Raw genomic sequence first — 22259 nt, forward strand, 5'->3', positions numbered from 1 at the left:
CAAGCCTCCAGATTTTCTCCAACAGCCTATCATGTGGAATCTTATCAAAGGCTTTAATGAAGTCCATGTATACCACATCAACTGCCCTACCTTACATGTTTGCTCACCTTCTCAAAAACTTCTGGTTTGTGAAACACGACCTACCCTTGACGAATCCATGTTGACTATCTCCAATCAAATTGTTGCTTGCTAGATGATTATAAATCCTATCTCTTATAATCCTTTCCAAAAATTTTTTTCAACAATGTAAGGTCTATAATTACCTAGGTAAACTCTACTGCCCTTCTTGAACAAGGTCACAACATTTGCAATCCTCCAATCCTCTGTAGACAATGATGACTCAAAGATCAAGGCCAAAGGTTCTGCCATCTCCTCCCTAGCTTCCCAGAGAATCCTTGGATAAATTCCATCCGGCCAGGGGACTTGTCTACTTTCACACCTTCTAGAATTGATAACACCTCCTCCTTACTAACCTTAATCCCTTGTCATCTAATAGCCCGTATCTCAGTCTTTTCCTCTAAAATATTCTCCTTTTCCTGAGTGAAAACAGAGGAGAAATATTCATTTTGCACCTCTCTGATCTCCATAGGGTCCACACACAACTTTCCATTTCTGTCTTTGACTGGCCCTATTCCCACCCTAATCATCCTTTTATCCCTCACACACCTATAGAAAGCTTTAGGGTTCTCCTTTATGTTCTTCTTTATGCTAGAATCAGTACAGAGGAGGTGCTACACTGTTAGAAATGAGACAGAGAGTTGATAACTCTTCTGTCATCTTAATGACCATAAGGCTGCTGGGAGATGTTTCTGTCCATTTTGACACCAGGCTGTATGACATCATTAGATTGGGTGGAACTTAATGAAGTCTTCAACATTAACCCTTTTGAAACTATTTCCTTGTACAACAGACCACAGAAGGCAAATTAGTATCTACAAAACAGTATTGTTTCAGTGACATTTTGCACTATTTTGAATGCATGTGTTGTGAACCTTTCCTTTCCTGTGCTAGCTGGGATCTGCATGTGTCCTCCATACTTTATGTTTCTTTATTCAGATTTCTGATTTTATTCAGGGTGAATTGTAATTCCCAGAAAATATGATTTGAGTCAGATGTTAAACTTAGCAAAATCTCAAAGGTGACACCAGCTCATCTTCATTCCATTGACTTCTGGGTTCAAAGGAGGCAGCCAATCTACTTCAGGTGCCTAGTTACCCAATGAAATATTATCATCAGGCTGGCAACCTTGTATTAGAGCTGTCTTCCAGCTTTCAACATGGTCTGCCTCATTTGCTGGGCCTTTGAGACTCTGACGCCTCCAGGTGAGTTGATGATGACAGCTTAGGGAAAAAAGGCCTTCCAGCACTGCTATTGGCTGAGCGAAGGAGGAGAGCTTTACCTAACCGAACAGTTTCCCATCCTCCTTCATGTGGGTCTCTCACTGTATCTTACCCCAAAGTCCTGGATTCAGGGTTCAGGATCCTGCCACCACCCTCTCTGCTCCCAGTTACAGGCGGTAGCCTGTCTTCCTTGTCCTGGAAAAGTGCTTTCTGCTGATGCTTAATTTGAAGCCAAGTCAGCTGACATTACAGCAAGGATCCTGGCAATGTAAAGAATTGCATGCTGTGGCATTAAATCTGCAAGAACTACCAAATTTCCTCTTCCAAATTCTGAACTCCATCCACCCACGCAACTCAACCCTGTCAACATTTGGGCTCGATCTCTAACTTGCTCCATGTTCATTTGCTTCCGTTAAATGGCCTGCAGTCTAATGCAGCCAGGTTTATGGCTGATCATCTGTAAGTTATCAAATCTGTGTGCTCTGTACTGGGGCTGTGTTGCAATGGTTCTTTGAGCTATTATTAGTATGACGTCTTATGATATCGGATGTAGTTTAATTGTAAGTGCAGAAGTTACCAGGTCAGAAGGCTCAACAATCCTTTTGACTCATTCTTAGGCAGAAATCTCTAAAACCCAATGCATTTAAATCTCTGCAATCCCATCCATTAAGACTAGTTCAGGTATTAAATCACTTAACATAAAAAAATGTTTCCTAACATCAACTTACCTTCTACCAGTTGAATACTCCATGCTTTGTCTGTCAAACATAATTAAGTTTGAAATATTGTAATATTGTCCTAACTTTGTGAATTTCCATCTCTGGGATGCCTGATAGAAGGATACAGGAACGCTATTTTCTGCAAATTCCGCTCCAAGCCACTCACCATCCTGACTTGGAAATATATCGCCATTCCTTCAGTGTCGCTGGGTCAAAATCCTGGAATTCCCTCCCTAAAGGCATTGTGGGTCTACCTACAGCAGATGGACTGCAGCGGTTCAAGGAGGCAGCTCACCCCCACCTTCTCAAGGGGCAACTAGGGAAGGCAATAATCTGGGCCCAGCCAGTGACAATCACATCCCTACGTTCTGCTTGATGCTATTTGGCCAGAGCCTTTAAGTGTTGTTGGAGTCACAGACTGCCCATTCTATATATCTTGAGATAAAGTGCTGTGCTGAAAAATGTGTTGCTGGAAAAGCGCAGCAGGTCAGGCAGCATCCAAGGAACAGGAGAATCGATGTTTCGGGCATAAGCCCTTCTTCAGGAATCAAGTGCTGTGTACTGGTCTACTTTAGTATCGTAGATGTGTCATCGTACTTGTGGAGATAATGACTGTGACAACACAAGAACACTCAGTAAAAACAGTGACTGCAGATGCTGGAAACCAGATTCTGGATCAGAGTGGTGCTGGAAAAGCACAGCAGGTCAGGCAGCATCCGAGGACCAGGAAAATCGACGTTTCGGGCAAAAGCCCTTCATCAGGAATAGAGGATGAAGGGCTTTTGCCCAAAACTTCGATTTTCCTGCTCCTCGGATGCTGCCTGAACTGCTGTGCTTTTCCAGCACCACTCTGATCCAACACAAGAACACCTTCACTGTTCCCACTACCCAGCCATTTAACATAGTAAATGTCTTTGTCTTCAGCTCCTGATACAATTCCCTTCTAAAAGCCATGATTATATCTCTCGCCACTACAGAGCAGTTTATATCACAAACACTCACTGTGTAACATTGCCTGTTAAGAAGTTAGTAGTCTGCAGAAAGCAATTTTCCTTTAGAAGCTGAAATTTCACATGGATTGCTGCACTGCCACTGCTGGTATCTTTCAGCTGAGACAGTAAACAAAACTTTTAGATTCCACCTTCTCCAACTGTGCTCTGCACAGAGGTATCCCCCGCCCCTCATTACCACCCAGTTTAGCAGCTGTTTTTTGAGTTGTCAGTTGCATCTCTTCCTGCCTTGTGCTCTATATCATCCTGTACAGCTACCTCTAAAAAGGTGGGAAGCTGCCATTGTCATCCTCCCTCATTAGAGATAGACAACTGGTGGTGAGTAAACTTCATGGTCATCATGCCTCGGGTCAGGGGAGAGGTTGAGAAGGACAGTACTTCGTGGTAACCCTAGCTGGTGTGGGAATTCAACTTATACTGTTGACATCACTTTGTATTGCACACCAGCTATACAGTCAATGGAGATAACCACATCTATATAACAACTCGTTTATCTCCATCCCCAAATCCCAAATGCAAATACTCATTTCTGTGAGGATAAACTGAGGGTTGTGCATCTTTTGGGTGTGGTTGTCGACTTCTATCAGGCCATCAGAACAATGTAGAAAAAAACTAGAGAAAGAGTCACATTTTTATAAAATCTTTCACTGTTGTAATGTGGAGAACACAGTGATCAATTTGTATGCAGCAAAATTCCACAAACAGATTGAGACCAGTGTTGGCTGAAAGTTAAAATTTTGTTTCCTGTCCAGTCTAAAAATGACACTCGTGACAGTGCAGCATTCCCTGTGAAACTTCAGCCTGGATTTTGTGCCCAAGTCTTTGGAGAAGTGATGATCTTTTAACTCAGATACAACAGCATTACTGACAGAGCCAAGCCTGGGTCCAAACAGAGGCACACAATGGAAGAGAATGCAATAAAGGATAAGTGTATTGTAACCCAGTCCCAGATGGCCAAGCTGTGTTTGTCAGCGAGAGAATTAAATGGAAAGGGAAATGAATGGAAAACACTTAATCAGCTTGTGTGTGCGCCTCTCTGTCTGATGTTGAGATTGCTTGTAGCAAACAGGTTTTAAGATGCTTTTGTCAAATTTATTTTAGGTTAATTAAGCCAAAGCTATAATAAATTAACTAGCATCGTAGTCAAGGAATTCAAAACCGAATTTAAATGCATTTTCCCGAAACATTGTACCAAACGTTAAATCCAGCTGCTCTTGTACTCATCCAGATGGCTTTATTCTCTTCCAATTTGCTTCTGTATGGAGCATGTTTGTACAGATGTGTTCGTGTTTTTATAACTGGGCAGGAAAGCTTGTATGACACTCCCTAATCAGTGTTACAGATCTTCAACATTTGTCTGGGGATTAGCTTGAGTGTTACCTCCTAAAAATGTTCGTGTAGGCTGTCACTGGTTTCGTGATTTATGTAAATCCTTTTCTAGCCAAAGCATTTCAATTATCATTAAGAAAACTTCCTTGACGTTTTGGTAAGTGTTAAAGGAAATGTCTGGTATCTTCAACAAAGTGTAAAGCTGCTCTCTCAGTACAAATTAATTTGTTCCTGCCTAATTGTACAAAGCACATCAGAGGAAAAGATGGTTCAGGTCAATATAGAGATGGCATTCTTGAAGATTGTCAAACCAACTATCAAAGAAGCCTAGGGAATCAGAGTTAATGTTCATTATTGTACTCTGTAAAAGATCAGAGCATCAAAACTGCAGTTCCTTTGTGCAGAGGAATTCAGGAGGATTCAGTTGCAATCTACTCTCTTCATTGAGAAAATGACAGGTCCTTTCAAGTGTAGCTGATATAATGCTAGTTGGAACACACATTTTTACATCAATTTTCCTATTTTTGTTTTTTGCCTTACAAAATAAAATGTAGACATAATAACTGGAGATAATATGATACGATTAATTATTTCCCTGTTCCCTGTCCCTCTCTTCATTCACATAGATATGATTGAACTGACTGTATAACTTTATTAACTAAAATACATTTAGTATTAATAACACTTTATAAAATGAAGGAATTTTGTTGAGAATATGTGATATTGAACATAAAGTAATGGTTATAATACCAAAGTAATTAATTCACCAAAGTTTCAATACTACAGTGAGATACAATTAAATATAATAAGTGTGATATTTCATTGACCTAGCCAACTTTCGTACATCCTTAATTGAATAAAAACTGAAAGAGCTGAAGATGCTGGAAATCAGAAACAAAAACAGAAATTGCAGGAAAAGCTCAGCAGGTCTGGCAGCATCCATGGAGAGAAACCAAAGTTAATGTTTCTGGTTGAGTGACCCTTCTTCAGAACTCAAGTGAATAACTTCTTTAATATTAAGTACAAATTTACCCCACTACATCCCCAAGTTACTTAGCATTTGCAAGTTTATTTGTTACACTTCAATTGCCCTCTGTTGTCATGTTTCCTTCAACAGGAACGATTAGGGGCGAAATGCTCTGCTTTAGAATGGATACAGCATGGGTTTAATTCCCACACCAGCTGAGGTTCCCATGAAAGACTCTCCTTCACAACCTCTCCCCTAACTTGGGGTGTGGTTACTCTCAGGTTAAACCACCACCAGTCATCTCTCTCCAATGAGAGAGCAGTCCACTAAGAGTATGGGAACTTTACCTTTAGCCTTTCCTTACACCTGTGAAGTTACTCAAATCAAAATAGTTATAACAAAACTTAAAATCATGGATCATTCTAAACCACATGATTGTCCATTCTTCAATTAAGCAGGAAAGAAACAAAAATTTAAATTTTGCAATGTTGTAATTCTTAAATCTTTTCCTGCTTTCTGCCTATTCATGTACTGGATGTGGATTTATTGAAGATGCTTCAGAAGAAAACAATAGCAATGATTTTGGGGCTTTGAGCACAAATACACTTCCCAAACTGGACTTGTTTCAATTCACGATAAAGGATGTGGAACATAGAGCAGTACAGCACAGTACAGGCCCTTCAGCCCTCAATGTTGTGCCGACATTGTATCCTACTCTAAGATCAAACTAACTGACATACCCTTCAATTTACTATCATCCATGTGCCTATCCAGGAGTTGCCTTAATGTCCATACTGTTACTGACTCTACTACCACTGCTGGCAGTGCATTCCATGCACCCACCACTCTCTATGTAAACAACCTACCTCTAACATCTCCCCTAAACCTTCCTCCAATCACCTTAGAATTATGCCCCCTCATGGAAGCCATTTCCACCTTGGGAAAAAGTCTCTGGCTATCCACTCTATCTATGCCTCTTGTACACCTCTACCAAGTCACCCCTCAACCTTCTTTGCTCCAGTCAGAAAAGCCTTAGCTCCCTTAACCTTTCTTCATAAGACATGCCCTCCAGTCCAGGCAGCATCCTGGTAAATTCATCTGCACCCTCTCTAAAGCTTTCACATCCTTCCTATAATGAGGCGACCAGAACTGAACACAATATTCCAAGTGTGGTCTAACCAGGGTTCCATAGAGCTGCAGTGCAACCTCGCAGTTCTTAAACTCAATTCCCCTGCTTATGAAAGCCAACACACCATACGCCTTCTTAACAACCCTCTCAACTTGGGTGGCAACCTTTTAGGGATCTATGAACATGGACCCCAAGACCCCCCATTTTCCATACTGCTAAGAATCTTGTCTTTAACCATGTAGTGTGCCTTCAAATTTGACCTTCCAAAGTGAATGACTTCACACTTTTCCAGGTTGAACTCCATCTGCCACTTCTCATCCTGGCTCTGCATCCCGCCAATATTCCATTGGAACCTACAACAGCCCTCCACATTATTCACAATTACACCAACCTCCGTGTCATCGGCAAACTTACTATCTCACCCTCCCACCCTTCCACTTCCTCATCCAAGTCATTTCTAAAAATCACAAACAGCAGGTGGTCCCAGAACAGATCCCTGTGGAACATCACTGGTCACCGAGCTCCAGGCTGAATACTTTGCATCTACAATCACCGTCTGTGGAAGTAACTGAAACTATTTGATCTGTTGTTGAGCACAGAACTTGAAGAGCCATGCAAATCAGATTAGAACCAGCTGTATGTGGACCACAGAATAATGTTTACACAGAATAGGATCCAAGAGGCACCAGCTGTCGGTGTACTTCAAATGGAATGTAGACCTCTGTCTGATCGAGAGTAGATTTGGAAGTTCCAATGATCTGTATAATACTGGAAATGTGCAAGTGAAGTGAGCATTTTGAGGTTGGCTTTGGGCTGTTGGGTATATATAGTTGGGGGTGATTTCAGTTCTGTTGAGCAAGAAGTGAAGGTGCAAAGATGAATACACTATTATTTTGTTTGATAACTTGTAAATCTGGAACAGTTGTATGTTATCGCTTGGACAGTACACGAATGGCATGGAGTCATGGCTGGAAACTTGTGCTTTAATGTTTGAAGAAGCATGAGGACCATAGATTTCTGAGATTAACCGATCTGCATAATCTTCCTGGAGGCAGCCAATGGATAGGCTTTCTCTTGGAGCCCATCTAATAAAGGGTGTGAGTGTGTCAGGAAGGGGACACTTGATGCTTTGGGCTGATGGGAGGGATAGGCATGGTCACTATAGGTGGTGAAACCATAAGGGAGTTTCAAGATGTTTGTGTTTCTGAAGATTAAAGCAGATTAAAACAAAAGCTTAAAATGAACATTTAAAATTGTCCCTAAATTTGCCACCGATTTGCTGCTAATTAGCTGCCCACTGCTGCTGGGCAAGCAGCTGATGATGGTGGGTCTTGGAGGCAGATACTCATCAGCAAACCCAACCTGGGTGAAATTTTCTGAATCATCAGCCAACAGAGATACCTGTTTACGCTGCTAAGTGCCTAATTATCTGGTTCCTACTTTACAATGGTGTGTCTGACAAAAAGCACTTCATTGGCTGTGAAGACAAACTTTGGGGTGTTCTGTAATCATGAAAGGTGCTGTAGAAATGCAGGATTTATTCTTGTTTGAACATACATCATCTCTGGAAGGAACAAGCTTGAAGGTCTAACATGTCTTTTTGCCCTCCGTGCTCTAATATAACAGAATTCAATGGTTTTATTCAGGATTGACATACCCTGTTAAGCTAATAAATGATCCTTTTGTAATTGTAACCATCACTTTAACCTCTGCAGCCTTGTTCCTGGTTCTGGTAGATATTCAACAAGAGATAACCAATAAAGATCTTTAGAGAAGTTACCATTGTAATTTTTCACTGACATTTATGTAGGCATATTTTTAAAGTCTAACATCTGCAACAAGTCTTTTCTTTCAAGAAAAAAATTGACATTTTAGGTGAGACTATTCTGTTATGCACCCAATGTTCTCACAGGGCAATACACAGGACTTTGTTGGGCTTTGTCCTTGCAGATTCACTGCTGGTATCACTGTCACTGGCTGAGTGCTTCCACAGTTCCTTATCATCACCTGGATCAACCAATTATCTCAGTACTTGTGCCATCCAGCAAGTTATTTATTATTTTATAATAATCTGAGCAATGGGACAAAATGCACGAAAATTATAAATATTTTTTTCTTACATTAGATTACCTAATGAACGTTTGCATCCATGATTAGATTAGATTACTTACAGTGTGGAAACAGGCCCTTCGGCCCAACAAGTCCACACCGACCCACAACCCACCCATTCCCCTACATTTACCCCTTTACCTAACACTACGGGCAATTTAGCATAGCCAATTCACCTGACCTGCACATCTTTGGACTGTGGGAGGAAACCGGAGCACCCAGAGGAAACCCACGCAGACACGGGGAGAATGTGCAAACTCCACACAGTCAGTCGCCTGAGGCGGGAATTGAACCCGGGTCTCTGGCGCTGTGAGGCAGCAGTGCTAAACACTGTGCTGCCCACTTTTTTTTAAAGTCTCTCCAAATATACTTACACCATCAAACAATCTGCAGCTTATCACTCATATTTTGTCTATTTGACTAAATACAGTGCTGTTATGTTGTATTAACTCTCGTTATTTTACTGCTATGCTTTCAATAAAATATTCTCATCTTTGCCCTTTAATTAAAAAGCCTTTACTCATCAGCAGGTTCTGGTTCAGTCTAAGAAGCAGGAGTGATCAAGGCCGCAATGAAACAGCACATTTGCAGTTGTCATTTATTTATTAAGTGGTGGGTTATGGATGTGGTTCAGTTGCACTGCCCAGGAGAGGGTTCTATTGCATAGTTTTGCTGCAACTTCCCGGCAACTCATCTCTGTAATAACAGGCTACACTGTGAACAGACTAGGACAAAGCTACAAGTTCTCAAGTAGGTCTGGACTACTGTGTAAGCAATCGATCAGCTGCCTGGTGAATTGGCTACGTTGAAAATATATTCACCATCTGTGCAACTCTTCTACATTCCAACAGCTGTGCCTTAAGCATAAAATCCCAGATGGCAATATAATTGACAGCAATATTTTCCCTTAAAAATAGTTGATTTCTCCAAATCAAAGTTTTTAGTGTAGGTGGCAGGCTGATCTGTGTCAATATCTGTATCAGCCAAGCCAAGACAGTGCAATGTTTATCTCTATGAAAACAATAGTGATCATATCTCCTTATGGTTCTGATGTTTATTTTGTGTGCATTGTTAGACTGTGGAGTTATTATTAGACATAGCTTCATCAGGTAGTTTTATTTTGAAGCTATTATAGGCAATAAGAATGGACATGTAACTACTATCTCTCAACTTACCCATCACTGACATCAGACTCACCATTTTCCAGCTTTGCATTATTTATTATAAGACAAGTTGTGCAGAGTGAGGAGGTTTCTTAAAGGATAAAGCAGGATATAGAGCAGTTGGAAAGTGTTTTTGTGAAGAAATGGCAGATGGAGTTTAATGTGGACATGTGCAGTGATGCATTTCGGGAAACTATAGGAATATAAAGCAATAGGAAACTATACAGTAAATGGCAGGCCTTTTTGGAACACTGATATACAGAGGGATCTTAGGATGCAAGTCCATAGCTCCCTGAAAGTGACAATACAGTTGGATAAGGTGGTAAAGTAGATATATGGCATGCTTGCTTTCATCGATTGAGGCATTGAGTATAAAAGTTGACAAGAAAGACATTAGTTGGGTGGCTTTTGCACTTTTGTTTGTAGTTCTGGTCACAAGGATATGAAGGCTTTGGAGAGCTTACAGAAATGGTTTACCAGGATGTTTCCTGGACTGAAGTGTATTAGATACAAGGAAAGGTTGGACAAACTTGGGTTGTTTTCTCTAGAACGTTGAAGGCTGAGTGATGACCTGATGGAAATATATAAAATGATGAGAGGAATGGATAGAGTCTTTTTTCCAGGATGGCATAATTTTAAAGAGAGGGGAAAAGTTTAAGGGGGATATCTAAGGCAAGTTTGTTTATACAGAGGGTGGTAAGTGCCTGGAACTCATTGCTGCAAAGGGCTATGGAGACTAAGGCACTGAGTGTAATTAAGACAATGAAGAATAGGTAACCAAAAGAGAAAATGCTGGAAAATCTCAGCAGGTCTGGCAGCATCTGTAAGGATAGAAAAGAGTTGACATTTTGAGTCTAACTGCTTTGACAAAGGGTCAGTTAGACTTGAAACGTCAGCTCTTTTCTCTCCTTACAGATGCTGCCAGACCTGCTGAGATTTTCCAGCATTATCTCTTTTGTTTCATATTCCAGCATCCGCAGTAATTTGCTTTTATTAATGAAGAATAGGTTATTGATTGGAAAGGGGATCAAGGGCTATGCGGAGAAGGCAGGAGAATGGGGTTGAGTAAATTAGTCATGATCAAATGGTGGAGCAGACTCAATGGGCTGAATGGTCTAATTTTGCTCCTATGTCTTATGGTCTTATGATCTTATGGAATACAGGGATAAGGACCATGTACAGGTAGATGGGATTAGTTTAGATTGGCATCATGTGTTGTCTCAGACATGATGGGCCAAAGGGCCTGTTCCTGTATTGTACTGTTCAATGTTCTATGTAAGGAGTAAACCTGATATACTATTGAAACTGAAAGACTTAATGTTGCCAGAATGTATTCCTGGAATAGTCAGTACCATTCAAGAAATAATTTGAGCTGAAGATAGTTCCACAGAGCAACTTGCATTGACCCCTGAATTCCTTCCATGTTATCTCTCACACAGAAAGAATGTGCAAACTTCATCCGGGTTCTGCAGCCTTATAACCAAAGCCACCTGTATGCCTGTGGAACTGGAGCCTTTCACCCAGTCTGTGCCTATATTGAAGTTGGTCATCGACCTGAGGTAAAACAAAATCCCTCTTACACCTGTTTTCTATTTGTCTAATACATTTTCTGTGATGATCTGTTTGTATTATAATTCTAACAAAAGAAGCCTGTCTTTCTGCAAACTATACAGTTTCTCATATCTCCTTATGGTTTTAATAAGGTTGGGTGTGGAGCAAACATCAAAGATATTATTGTACTTCAGTCATCATGATGACTTAACAGGACTGATTGTTGTCAAGTGCTTCATTTTCATTTTGTATTTAGTCAACTGTTGACTTCAACACAATATTATCTGATAACCACATCAAGTGAAGTCCAGACATGAAGACAGTGATCAAAATAAGAGATCAATTTATATGTGAAGGAAAACCAAAGATCGGTTAATGCGATCGACCATCTGGTGTTGCAATCAAATTTGTTCTTTCCATAGGTCAAGCCACACATTAAAGTTATATTTTGCAGGGATATGTGGGCATTACCAGGTGACTCATTTCCTGTAAACATTTTGCTCGTCATTTTGTTTCTCTCCTCTACGGAGGTACTACAGCTCCTGTCACCTTCAGTTCCTTCAGTAAGGGACCATCTGCAGCAGTGGGGATGAGCAATGAAGTGGTTCTCTCTCTGTGTTTGCATGGTTCATTGGGTGCTATTATTGGTGTTTTGATTTCTCCACGTCCATAAACCATTCTCCAACAATTGGACAGGCTACAGTCTTATACAGCCACCAGCAGATGATGAGAGGAGAGCTTGTCCATTCCTTTTGCCTCCATGTGCTATCTTGCTATCACTTTCACGTCTTTGTCCTGCACTGTAGGATAAATTTTGGGTGATCATGGTGGACATAGTAGCGTAACGACCTCTCACCTGGTGCAATATAAACACTGTGATCAGTTAGAAACTGTTGGAAATTAGTGAAGACTTGCAGCTAGCATAAACAGCTTTCTCTTATGCAATAAAAACCAAAAGAACTGCAAATGCTGGAAATCAGAAACAAAAGTTCTGAAGAAGGGTTACTCTACCAGAAACATTAACTCTGATCTCTCTGCACAGATGGTGCCAGACCTGCTGAGATTTTCCAGCAGTTTCTGTTTTTGTTTCTATTTCTCTGTTTCTGTTTCTCTTTGCAAGTTTTATTGAAAGAGCTTGGCCATGAACTGATGCTAAAACCAATACAGAGGAAGATAATGAGGGTGAGGGAAGCAGTGATGCTGAACAAATGTTTCCATTTTTCTGTTGCAAAGGAAAATAGACATAAATAACTTCTCAAAATAGTACTCTGTACTGATAAACCACACACCACCAACAGTGTTGGTGTACAAAGTGAACTCTAGTCAATCGCCAGAAGACACATCTGGAGGCACTAGCTATTATCATTCCTGGTGCTTTGATTAGAAAATGTTTGTCTAATGAAGTTGTATTGTGGTATGTTTATATTTTTTTAAATCAGTTCTGTTTAAACTCTTTGGCTTGGAGTTTCCACTTCACACCCTTCAGCCCACCGTTTCCTGTTATTCATTTAATGGGTGGACTTCCTGGGCTGCCAAATGCAAAAGCAGAAAATTGCCAGCGCTTTAGTTTAATAATAATGTCACCATAGAGTCTGCCAAAGACCCAGGATACTTTTTCCTTTTCTGTGCCCAGCAATTGAAAGGACATTGACATTGCCAGTTCAGCACATATGGCTACAATATACATTGGCATAATTAGACTACAGTTCCTATTTTTAACATTGCTGCGGTTGTGTGTTTCAGTGAAATTATTCCAGATTAATGACAATGGGAAAGAGATATGCATACCACATTTCATTTAATTTGAAAAATTAATGCAGCAAAATTCAAGATTGTGGCTATCAGAGAAAGATCTTTTTCAACACCTGTAAAAGCATGATTTTAAAAATTGAAAGGGCAGGAGGATGCATTTTGATTGTCTGCCAAATCAATCCTATTATAGAAACAGCCGAGTGATTTACATGTGATTAAAATTGCAGACAGAGCAATTTTCCATCAAGCATATTCTAAGGTTATACTCAATGTCAGAAAGAATGTTCATCTGACACTTTCACCTGTTACTTTCCATGCAGATGTCTTCCTGCTTTTAGTTAATTATATATTTTGAAAATACAAACCCATGTAAGTATCATTATCAATATCTCAGGTATTGATTAATATAAAGGGTTTTTAGAAATTTTATTTCAATCTTTGAGCTGCAAATTAAGTAGTTGGTGCAGAACACTTTTGTAAAAGAACCTCTCTGAAAGAAAGGTTTGAAAAAAGCAGGGTCAGGTCTGAACAAAAGGAAGCAATTTATCTCCTGAGGGAACATTGCTGTTGTAGTTTCAGTATATAATGTTCCTAACAAAATATTCCAAAGGAAAAATCTACAAATAAACTCTTCTATCTGGCAGGAGATACTCAGAGATCTATGTTGCTTTCCAGCATCCTCCAGGGAGACACACTGTTTTTGTACATTTTGCCTCCACAGGAGTTATTCTGCTGATGTCGCAACAAAAGTTTCACTGTACAGTGCCACAAGAAGCCCTGTAATCAGCATCTGGACCAGTTTTGTATGCTAACTGTGAGATTTGCCAATCAGAGATGCACAGTCTCTGCCCAGTGCTGCCGATTAAAGATACAAATATCTCTCACAGGATATAAAAATCATCAATTATTTTTGTTCAGAAAATTTAATAAAGAGAAAGATGTGCTTCATTAATTGGGGAGGTGGTGACATAGTGCAAATGCCCCGATCCCAGATTCCAGAACGTTCTAGAGACTTGAGTTTTAAACCCGTCATGGCAGATAGTGAAATTTGTATTGAGTAAAGTCTGGAGTAAATATTGGTCTGTGTGCACATTGTCCCCGTGTCTGTGTGGGTTTCCTCCAGGTGCTCTGGTTTCCTCCCACAATACAAAGATGTGCAGGTTAGGGTGAATTGCCTTGCAAACTTGCCCATTGTGTTCAGGGATAAGTAGGTTAGGTGCATTAGTCAGGGGTAAATATAGGGTAGGTGGAATTGGTCTGGATGAGTTACTCTTTGGAGGGTCCGTGTGGAGTCGGAGGACAGAATGGCTTGTTTCCACAATGTAGGGATTCAATTATCCAGGGAATTATTCAGGGAAAGAAACTGCCATCCTTCCTGGTCTGGCTTACCATAGCGATATGATTTACAAGGCAAGCTCGATTATCCAAACAACACGGGTGGGGAGTATTTTGTTCGGATAATTGAATGTTTGGATAACAGAGTTTAACCAAGCATCGGGACCTTGAGGTCTTGCTCGGATAATCCGAAATTCAGATAATTGATTTTCGGATAATCGAGGTTGCACTGTAGACATTACAGCTGTCTGGAGTGACTGAGCACTTCGTTCAGTTCAAAGTCAATTCGAGATGGGCGATAAATGCTGGCATTGCCAGCGATGCCCATATACCAGACAAGAATAGAATAGGAAATCTTCCACCAGTCCAAAAATATCCATTAACCACTACTCTCTGTTTCCTGTCACTCAACCAATTTTGTATCCTGCCCCTTTTAATTTATGAGCTATAACTTTGCATTTTATCTTCTAAATTTTCTAACGTTTCCGCCCATCTCAACTTCTCTTCCATCTCTTTGTGATCCTTAGTTTTGAAACTTTATAGATGAATATTTTTCCAGATTCAACAATCTTTCCAATCACATTGGGCTGACTGGGTCAGGGCTGGAAATGAAGGTAGATGAAGCTGAAATTCTGCACCAATGACTGGCATGCTGACATGGTGAAGATAGAAGTCACTTGTAGACACTTGAAGGCAATTAGAGCCCATTACAGGACTGACAAAGTTCCCGCACTACCTGGGATTTCCAATTGAGAAACCAGGCAAGAGACATGAGCCTGGACTCCATGGCTGCCTCATGTAGAGCCGGGCTGTGGGACCCCACACACATCAGAAACAAAACAGAAATTACTGGAAAAGCTCAACAGATCTGGCAGCATATGTGGACATAATGAGAGTTAATGTTTCAGGTCCATTGACCCTTCTTCAGAACGTCCACACCAATCCTGGTCACCCAGCAACAGCAGGGTATCCCATTGTCAGGTCGGCCATCTGTGATCATAACCGTGGGTGCTCAAAATGTTAAAAAAAAAGATCTTTGATGCAGAGAGTGTCTCATGTTGAGGTTCCCTCTCCTCCTTCATCAAGAAACTCCCTCCTCAGCTGGTCAGGATGCTGATGTGTTATTGCTGGAGGCTTCACTAGGCAGCCCTCAGCTTTAGGAGCTTACCTCCTCTGCTAGAACTTCAGCTACTCTCTGCCATTGCTCGGTTAGACCCTTCAAAAATGTAGATGAAAGTGCCTGAGCTATGAATGTGGGTTTGGGAGCTGAAAATGTCCCTGAAGCAGCATGGTAAATCTTTGCCATGATCTGTGACATTAAAGGAGAAAACAAATCATGTTGTAAAAATATAGAAAAAGCTTGCAGTTTTCTATAAAACAAAGTACAATCACTTAATAGTCGAACCACACTCCCACACAACAGATTCTTAAAGCACAATATAATCTGCTGAGATTAATTGGTGTAGTGATTTAGTTCCTTTCTACATTTTATTGAGAACAGAAACATATTCTCATTGTTGTGCATAATTCCAGTAAAGAGAAATGAAAAGGCAGTAATTAAAAACATTGAGACAAGATAAGTTTTGGGAGTCAGTGTAAATAAATCATTGAGGACAGGATATGGTGAGATGAGGATTGATTTCAAACAATTAGATACAGTAAGGATGAAATGTTACACATGGAACAAAAAGAGAATTTGTTTCTGTATGTAAGAAAAGTGCTAACAAACTCAAAAGAACTTTGTTCCAATAACTTTTTTCATTTTGAAACGTTCAGCATTTGCCCATTAACCAAGTACATTGAAAACTGGAGAGGATCAGCAATGTGATAGTAATCAAGCAATTGTGTTTCTGTGACAAATGCAGAAATTTCTGGGGAATCTCAGCAGATCTGGCAGCCTCCAGCAATTTCTAATTTTGTTTCAGATTTCCAATATCCACAATCATTTGTTTCAGTGACGTTGATTGAGGGATAAACAAAACTGGGCCAAGAGAACAGGGAGACCTTCCCTGATCATTATCTAAAACATGTAATGGGATTTTTTGAATGCCTGGTTTGGTAGGTAGCTGAAAATGTGTTGCTGGAAAAGCGCAGCAGGTCAGGCAGCATCCAAGGAGCAGGAGAATCGACGTTTCGGGCATGAGCCCTTCTTCAGGGCTTATGCCTGAAACGTCGATTTTCCTGCTCCTTGGATGCTGCCTGACCTGCTGCGCTTTTCCAGCAACACATTTTCAGCTCTGATCTCCAGCATCTGCAGTCCTCACTTTCTCCTGGTTTGGTAGGTAGTCAAGCCTTTGGTTTAACATCTCTCAGAAAGCAGCATCTCTGAAAAATGGAATATTAGCCTTGATCCTAGTGCTCACTACAATGGAGTTGGACTTGAACCTGCATCCTTCTGAACAACTGAGGTGTGAGAGTGACTCCTGTGTCCCAACTAATTAGGATCAATAGCACAGAGAACATCAAACTTCCACCTTAGTTAAAAACAATGCTCATGGGATAGAGTCCATGTGATATGTGGGGCTGATGATTCTGAAAAAATATTATTCATCTACATTTGAAACCTGTTTCCTTTGTGTAACAAATTGAAATATTTCCAAAATTATATTTATTATTTCTACCTTGAAAAAATCTATCTCCAATGATTCACTTTCTTTCCAGTGTTTTCACCAGTTCTCCCCCTGAGTAAGTTTCTTGATGATATATACAAGGGAGAAATAGTTTTCAGGCCAGGTGTGTTAGTTTCCCTACTGCTGGCTATTTTAAAAAAAAGTTTGAAAGTTCAGACCAAAGTCAAACCTTCTGGTGTTTTGTTTGATCTGCCCAGTGTAGGTTTGTATCAATTCCTTTTCAGAAAATGTTATGAATAATAGGACAGTTGTTGTTTTGCTCCTGGATTGTGAGCAGCAGTGTGCTTTAAGAGTTCACTGGCTGTCATCAGTGATACTGTTATTAAGCAGTGCCAAGTGTTTGATCACTCTGCATCAATGATTGTCAATTTAGGCAGATTCCACGTCTTTTCTATTACAGAAAATTACTCTTCAGAAGGCAGGAGAACCAGATTAATTGACTGAGAGTAACCCTCTCTTAACCAAAATTAGGTGATGACATATTCTTAATGATCACTATAGCTTCAAGTAGATATCTTGAGGTAATTTATAAATTATAATTACAAACATGTCAGAAGGTTATTAAAGTAAATTTAAAACGTCTGCCCTTCAATTACTATCACTGTGGCATGCAGACAAATGTTCTTTATTTGCATAATATAAAACAATGCTTCATGAAAACAGATTGCTAAAATTATCCTTGAGATGCTCTAAAGTGTACTAATAACTTCCATCAACATAGACATGAACTGTCAACATGTACAGACATCTTCCCTCCCCTTTGATAGTTTGGCTATTGAATATTGTTTTAGAAGTTAGATAGTAAGTTATGTACAATCAAAATAAAAAACTTTCTGCAAGGCAATGTCTACTGACAGACCTTGAGTTCTGATATTCTAAACTGTTTCAACAAAACATTTGATAATCACTATTAATTAGATTCATCTCGTTTAGGAGCACATACATTTCTTTTTCTGAAGGTTATGAATTCAAATCTCAAAAAAACTCGCAACCCAAAGTTAGGCTGCAACATTGCGATGAAAGGAATGCTGCATAATTAGAGGAAGGTGTGGGATTTGTTCAAATGCACAAAAGTTGAAGGAGAAGAAGCAAGTTCTTCTCCTTTCTTGGTCGATATTCTTCTTTCAGCCAGTACTTTTAATGTTTGATAAATTAGTCATTAACATTGCTGATTCTGGGATCTTGCTCTGTGCAATCCTTGTTGCGTTGGCCCGCTTAATAACAATCTTCAAAGGAATGTATTGTTTGTAAAGTGATTCTGAATATTTCTGAGAGACTTGATAAAGCAGCAAGTAAATACAGATTCTATTTATTCCTCCTCTTCTTCTTTAGTTTGGCTTTAGTTTGACAATGGTGGTGATGTGACACATTTAAATGTTTATTTCTATCTCTGAAAAGGATATTTATCTGAATTTGCATCTTCATTTCAACCTTAGACAAAAAAGAATGATAAAGCAGTTAAAATGAATACAAGTCAATAGAATAGAAAGTCCAACTCGATGGCTATTTGCCATCGGCCTTTTTATACTATTTCCCAAGATGAATTTAAAACCTTGAGTTTTTCTGCATTAAAATCATGATTCCACGCTTTGGTTCAATAGCTGCAATCTTTGTCATGTAAAGTTTCAATAATTTTGTATTAAATTATGAAGATAAGCTGTATGTTACCAGGTCCTGAATGATGGGAGAAATAATGAGTTAGTTGGTGAAATGGAGAGAAAATGGTAAAATCTCATTTTCAACATTGAGAAAATCAAAGTTCTGATTTTGCGTGTTTAATTTGATCGATTCAATGAGAATCTCACTCATGAGCAGCAAGGGACCTGTTTGTATGAATTAACACCTCATTATTAACTAATATTGCCTCATTGATATACAAGTACTGAAACTTAGAAAATAGTTGAGTGGCCTGGATAGAGTGGACATGGAGAAAATATTTCCACGGAAAGGAGAGATTGGGACCCCAGAGCACAGCTTCAGAGTGAAAGGACAACCCATTAAAACTGAGATGTTGAGGAATTTCTTCGGCCAGAGGCTGGTTAATCGATGGAACTCATCATCGCAGAAGGCTGTGGATGCCAAATTATTGAGTGTTTTTAAAACAGAGATAGATAGGTTCTTGCTAAGTAAGGGGATCAAGGGTTATGGCAAGAAGGCAGGAAAGTGGGATTGAGAAACCTGTCAGCAATTAGCAAATGGTAGAGCAGACTGGTTGGGCTGAATAGCTTAATTCTGCTCCTGAGTCTGATGGTCTAAGTTGCTGTTTTCACAGATAATGGAGCAATATTAGATAAGGTCAAATCCCGATATGAAGGTCAGTGCTGGACTGTTTCTCTGGCCCGCATTCTCTAACAAGCCAAGGGCAGTGATTGCCAGGCCCCTTCCATCACTGCTGCCTACAAAGGTTCAAATCAAACCAGCACTGGCCTCACCAAGTCAACATGGCGAGTTCCAGACTTAATTACAACATAAGTTCACCACAACAATACTTTGGAGCTCAACAAAGCTTTACTTTGTAATTCTGTTTCTTTGTACACAGAGACAGGTATCCATCTCACACATTAGAATACAACAAGGTGCACAATAAGACTATCAGATGTAGGAATAGAAGTAGGCCATTCAGCCCATCGGGTCTGCTCCACCATTCAATGAGATCATGGCTGATCTGATAATCCTCAACTCCAGTTTCCTGCCTTTTGCCTAAAATCTTCGGTTGTCTTACTGATTAAAATGTTGTCCAATTTGTCCAGTTGCTTAAACATCTATGTCCCTCTGCATACTCCTCTCAGGGCTCTTAGCTTGCTTTCCGAGTTCTCTATCATTTTGCACCTACTTGAACATAGAACATAGAACAGTACAGCACAGAACAGGCCCTTCAGCCCACGATGTTGTGCCGATCATTGATCCTCATGTGAGGTAAATCTAATGCACGAACCCTCAAATTTCTGTGACCATATGCATGTCCAGTAGTCTCTTAAATGTCCCCAATGACCCTGCTTCCACAACTGCTGCTGGCAACGCATTCCATGCTCTCACAACTCTCTGCGTAAAGAACCCTCCTCTGACATCCCCTCTATACTTTCCTCCAACCAGCTAAAAACTATGACCCCCCATGTTAGTCATTTCTGCACTGGGAAATAGTCTTTGGCTATCGACTCTATCTATGCCTCTCATTATCTTGTATACCTCAATTAGGTCCCCTCTCTTCCTTCTTTTTTCCAATTAAAAATGTCCGAGCTCAGTCAACCTCTCTTCGTAGATAAGCCCTCCCTTCCAGGCAGCATCCTGGTAAATCTTTTCTGAACCCTCTCCAAAACATCCAAATCTTTCCTATAATAGGGCGACCAGAACTGGACACAGTATTCCAAGTGCGGTCTAACCAAAGTTTTATAGAGCAGCAACAAGATCTCACAGCTCTTAACTCAATCCCCCTGTTAATGAAAGCCAAAACACCATATGCTTTCTTAACAACCCTGTCCACTTGGGTGGCCATTTTAAGGAATCTATGTATCTGCACCCCAAGATCCCTCTGTTCCGCCACACTGCCATGAATCCTGTCTTTAATCCTGTACTCAACTTTCAAATTCGACCTTCCAAAATGCATCACTTCTCATTTATCCAGGTTGAACTCCATCTGCCACCTCTCAGCCCATCTCTGCATCCTATCAATGTCACGCAGCAGCCTACAACAGCCCTCTATACTGTCAACGACAGCTCCAACCTTTGTGTCGTCTGCAAACTTGCTGACCCATCCTTCAATCCCCTCATCCAAGTCATTAATAAAAATTACAAAGTGTAGAGGCCCAAGGACAGAGCCCTGTGGAACACCATTCGCCACAGACTTCCAGGCAGAATACTTTCCTTCCACTACCACTTGCTGCCTTCTGTCAACCAGCCAATTCTGTATCCAGACAGCTAACCTTTCCTGTATCCCATTCTTCCTGACCTTCTGAACAAGCCTACCATGGGGAACCTTATCAAATGCCTTGCTGAAGTCCATATACACCACATCCACAGCTCGACCCTCATCAACTTGTCTAGTAACATCCTCAAAGCACTCAATATGATTTGTGAGGCATGACCTGCCCCTCACAAAGCTGTGCTGACTGCATTTAATCAAGTCATGCTCTTCCAGATGGTCATAAATCCTATCCCTCAGAATCCTTTCTAACACCTTGCAGACGACAGACGTGAGACTTAATGGTCTGTAATAGCTGGGGATTTCCCTATTTCCTTTCTTGAAGAGAGGAATTACATTTGCCTTCCTTCAGTTCTCAGGTTCGACTCTGGTAGAGAGCGAGGATGCAAAGATCTTCGCAAGTGGCGAAGCAATTACATTTCTCATTTCCCAAAGCAGCTGAGGACAAATCTGGTCTGGCCCTGGCGACTTGTCAATCTTAATGTTTGACAAAATTTTCAGCACATCAGCTTCCTCAATCTCTAACATTCCAGCATGCACACCTGCTCTTCAAAGGTTTCATTCACTACGAGGTCCTTTTCTTTAGTAAAGACAGAAGCAAAAAACTCATTTAGGGCTTCCCCTACCTCCTCAGACTCTATACACAAGTTCCCTATGCTATCCCTGATCGGGAGATCAGAGCTGGAAATGTGTTGCTGGAAAAGCGCAGCAGGTCAGGCAGCATCCAGGGAACAGGAGAATCGACGTTTCGGGCATAAGCCCTTCCTGAAGAAGGGCTTATGCCCGAAACGTCGATTCTCCTGTTCCCTGGATGCTGTCTGACCTGCTGCGCTTTTCCAGCAACACATTTCCAGCTCTATCCCTGATCGGCCCTACTCTTTCTTTGATCATTCTCTTATTCCTCGCATATGTGTAAAATGCCTTTGGATTCTTCCTAATCCTTCCTGCCAAGCCTTTTCGTGCCCCCTCCTGGCTCTCCTCAGACCATTTTTGAGCTCCTTCCTCATCTGCCTGTAGTCCTCTAGAGCTGAGCAAGACCCTAGCTTCCTCCACCTTACGTAAGCTACCTTCTTTCTTTTGACGAGAAGCTCCTCCGCACTCATCATCCAATGTTCCTTTATCTTACCCCTTCTTGCCTGTCTCAGAGGAACACATTTATGCATCACTCGCAACAACTGTTCCTTAAACAATCTCCACATGTCTATAGTGCCCTTTCCATGGAACAATTGCTCCCAGTCCGTGCTTCCCAACTCATGTCTGATAACATCATAGTTTCCTTTTCCCCAATTAAATATCCTCCCATTGT

General features: G+C 40.6%; 1 protein-coding gene across 4 annotated transcripts in view; it reads left to right on the forward strand.

Moving 5' to 3' along the window:
* The window catches only part of sema3ab (sema domain, immunoglobulin domain (Ig), short basic domain, secreted, (semaphorin) 3Ab), a 412514-nt gene that overhangs the window by 281185 nt on the left and 109070 nt on the right, over positions 1-22259 (forward strand). For all 4 annotated transcript variants that reach the window (XM_043714215.1, XM_043714218.1, XM_043714217.1 and 1 more), the window contains one exon: positions 11206-11325. In XM_043714215.1, coding sequence (XP_043570150.1) covers positions 11206-11325 — 120 coding nt within the window. The remainder of the gene's footprint in view (positions 1-11205; positions 11326-22259) is intronic.

This window comes from Chiloscyllium plagiosum, chromosome 23 (genome assembly GCF_004010195.1).
Source record: "Chiloscyllium plagiosum isolate BGI_BamShark_2017 chromosome 23, ASM401019v2, whole genome shotgun sequence".
Taxonomy (NCBI): Eukaryota; Metazoa; Chordata; class Chondrichthyes; order Orectolobiformes; family Hemiscylliidae; genus Chiloscyllium; species Chiloscyllium plagiosum.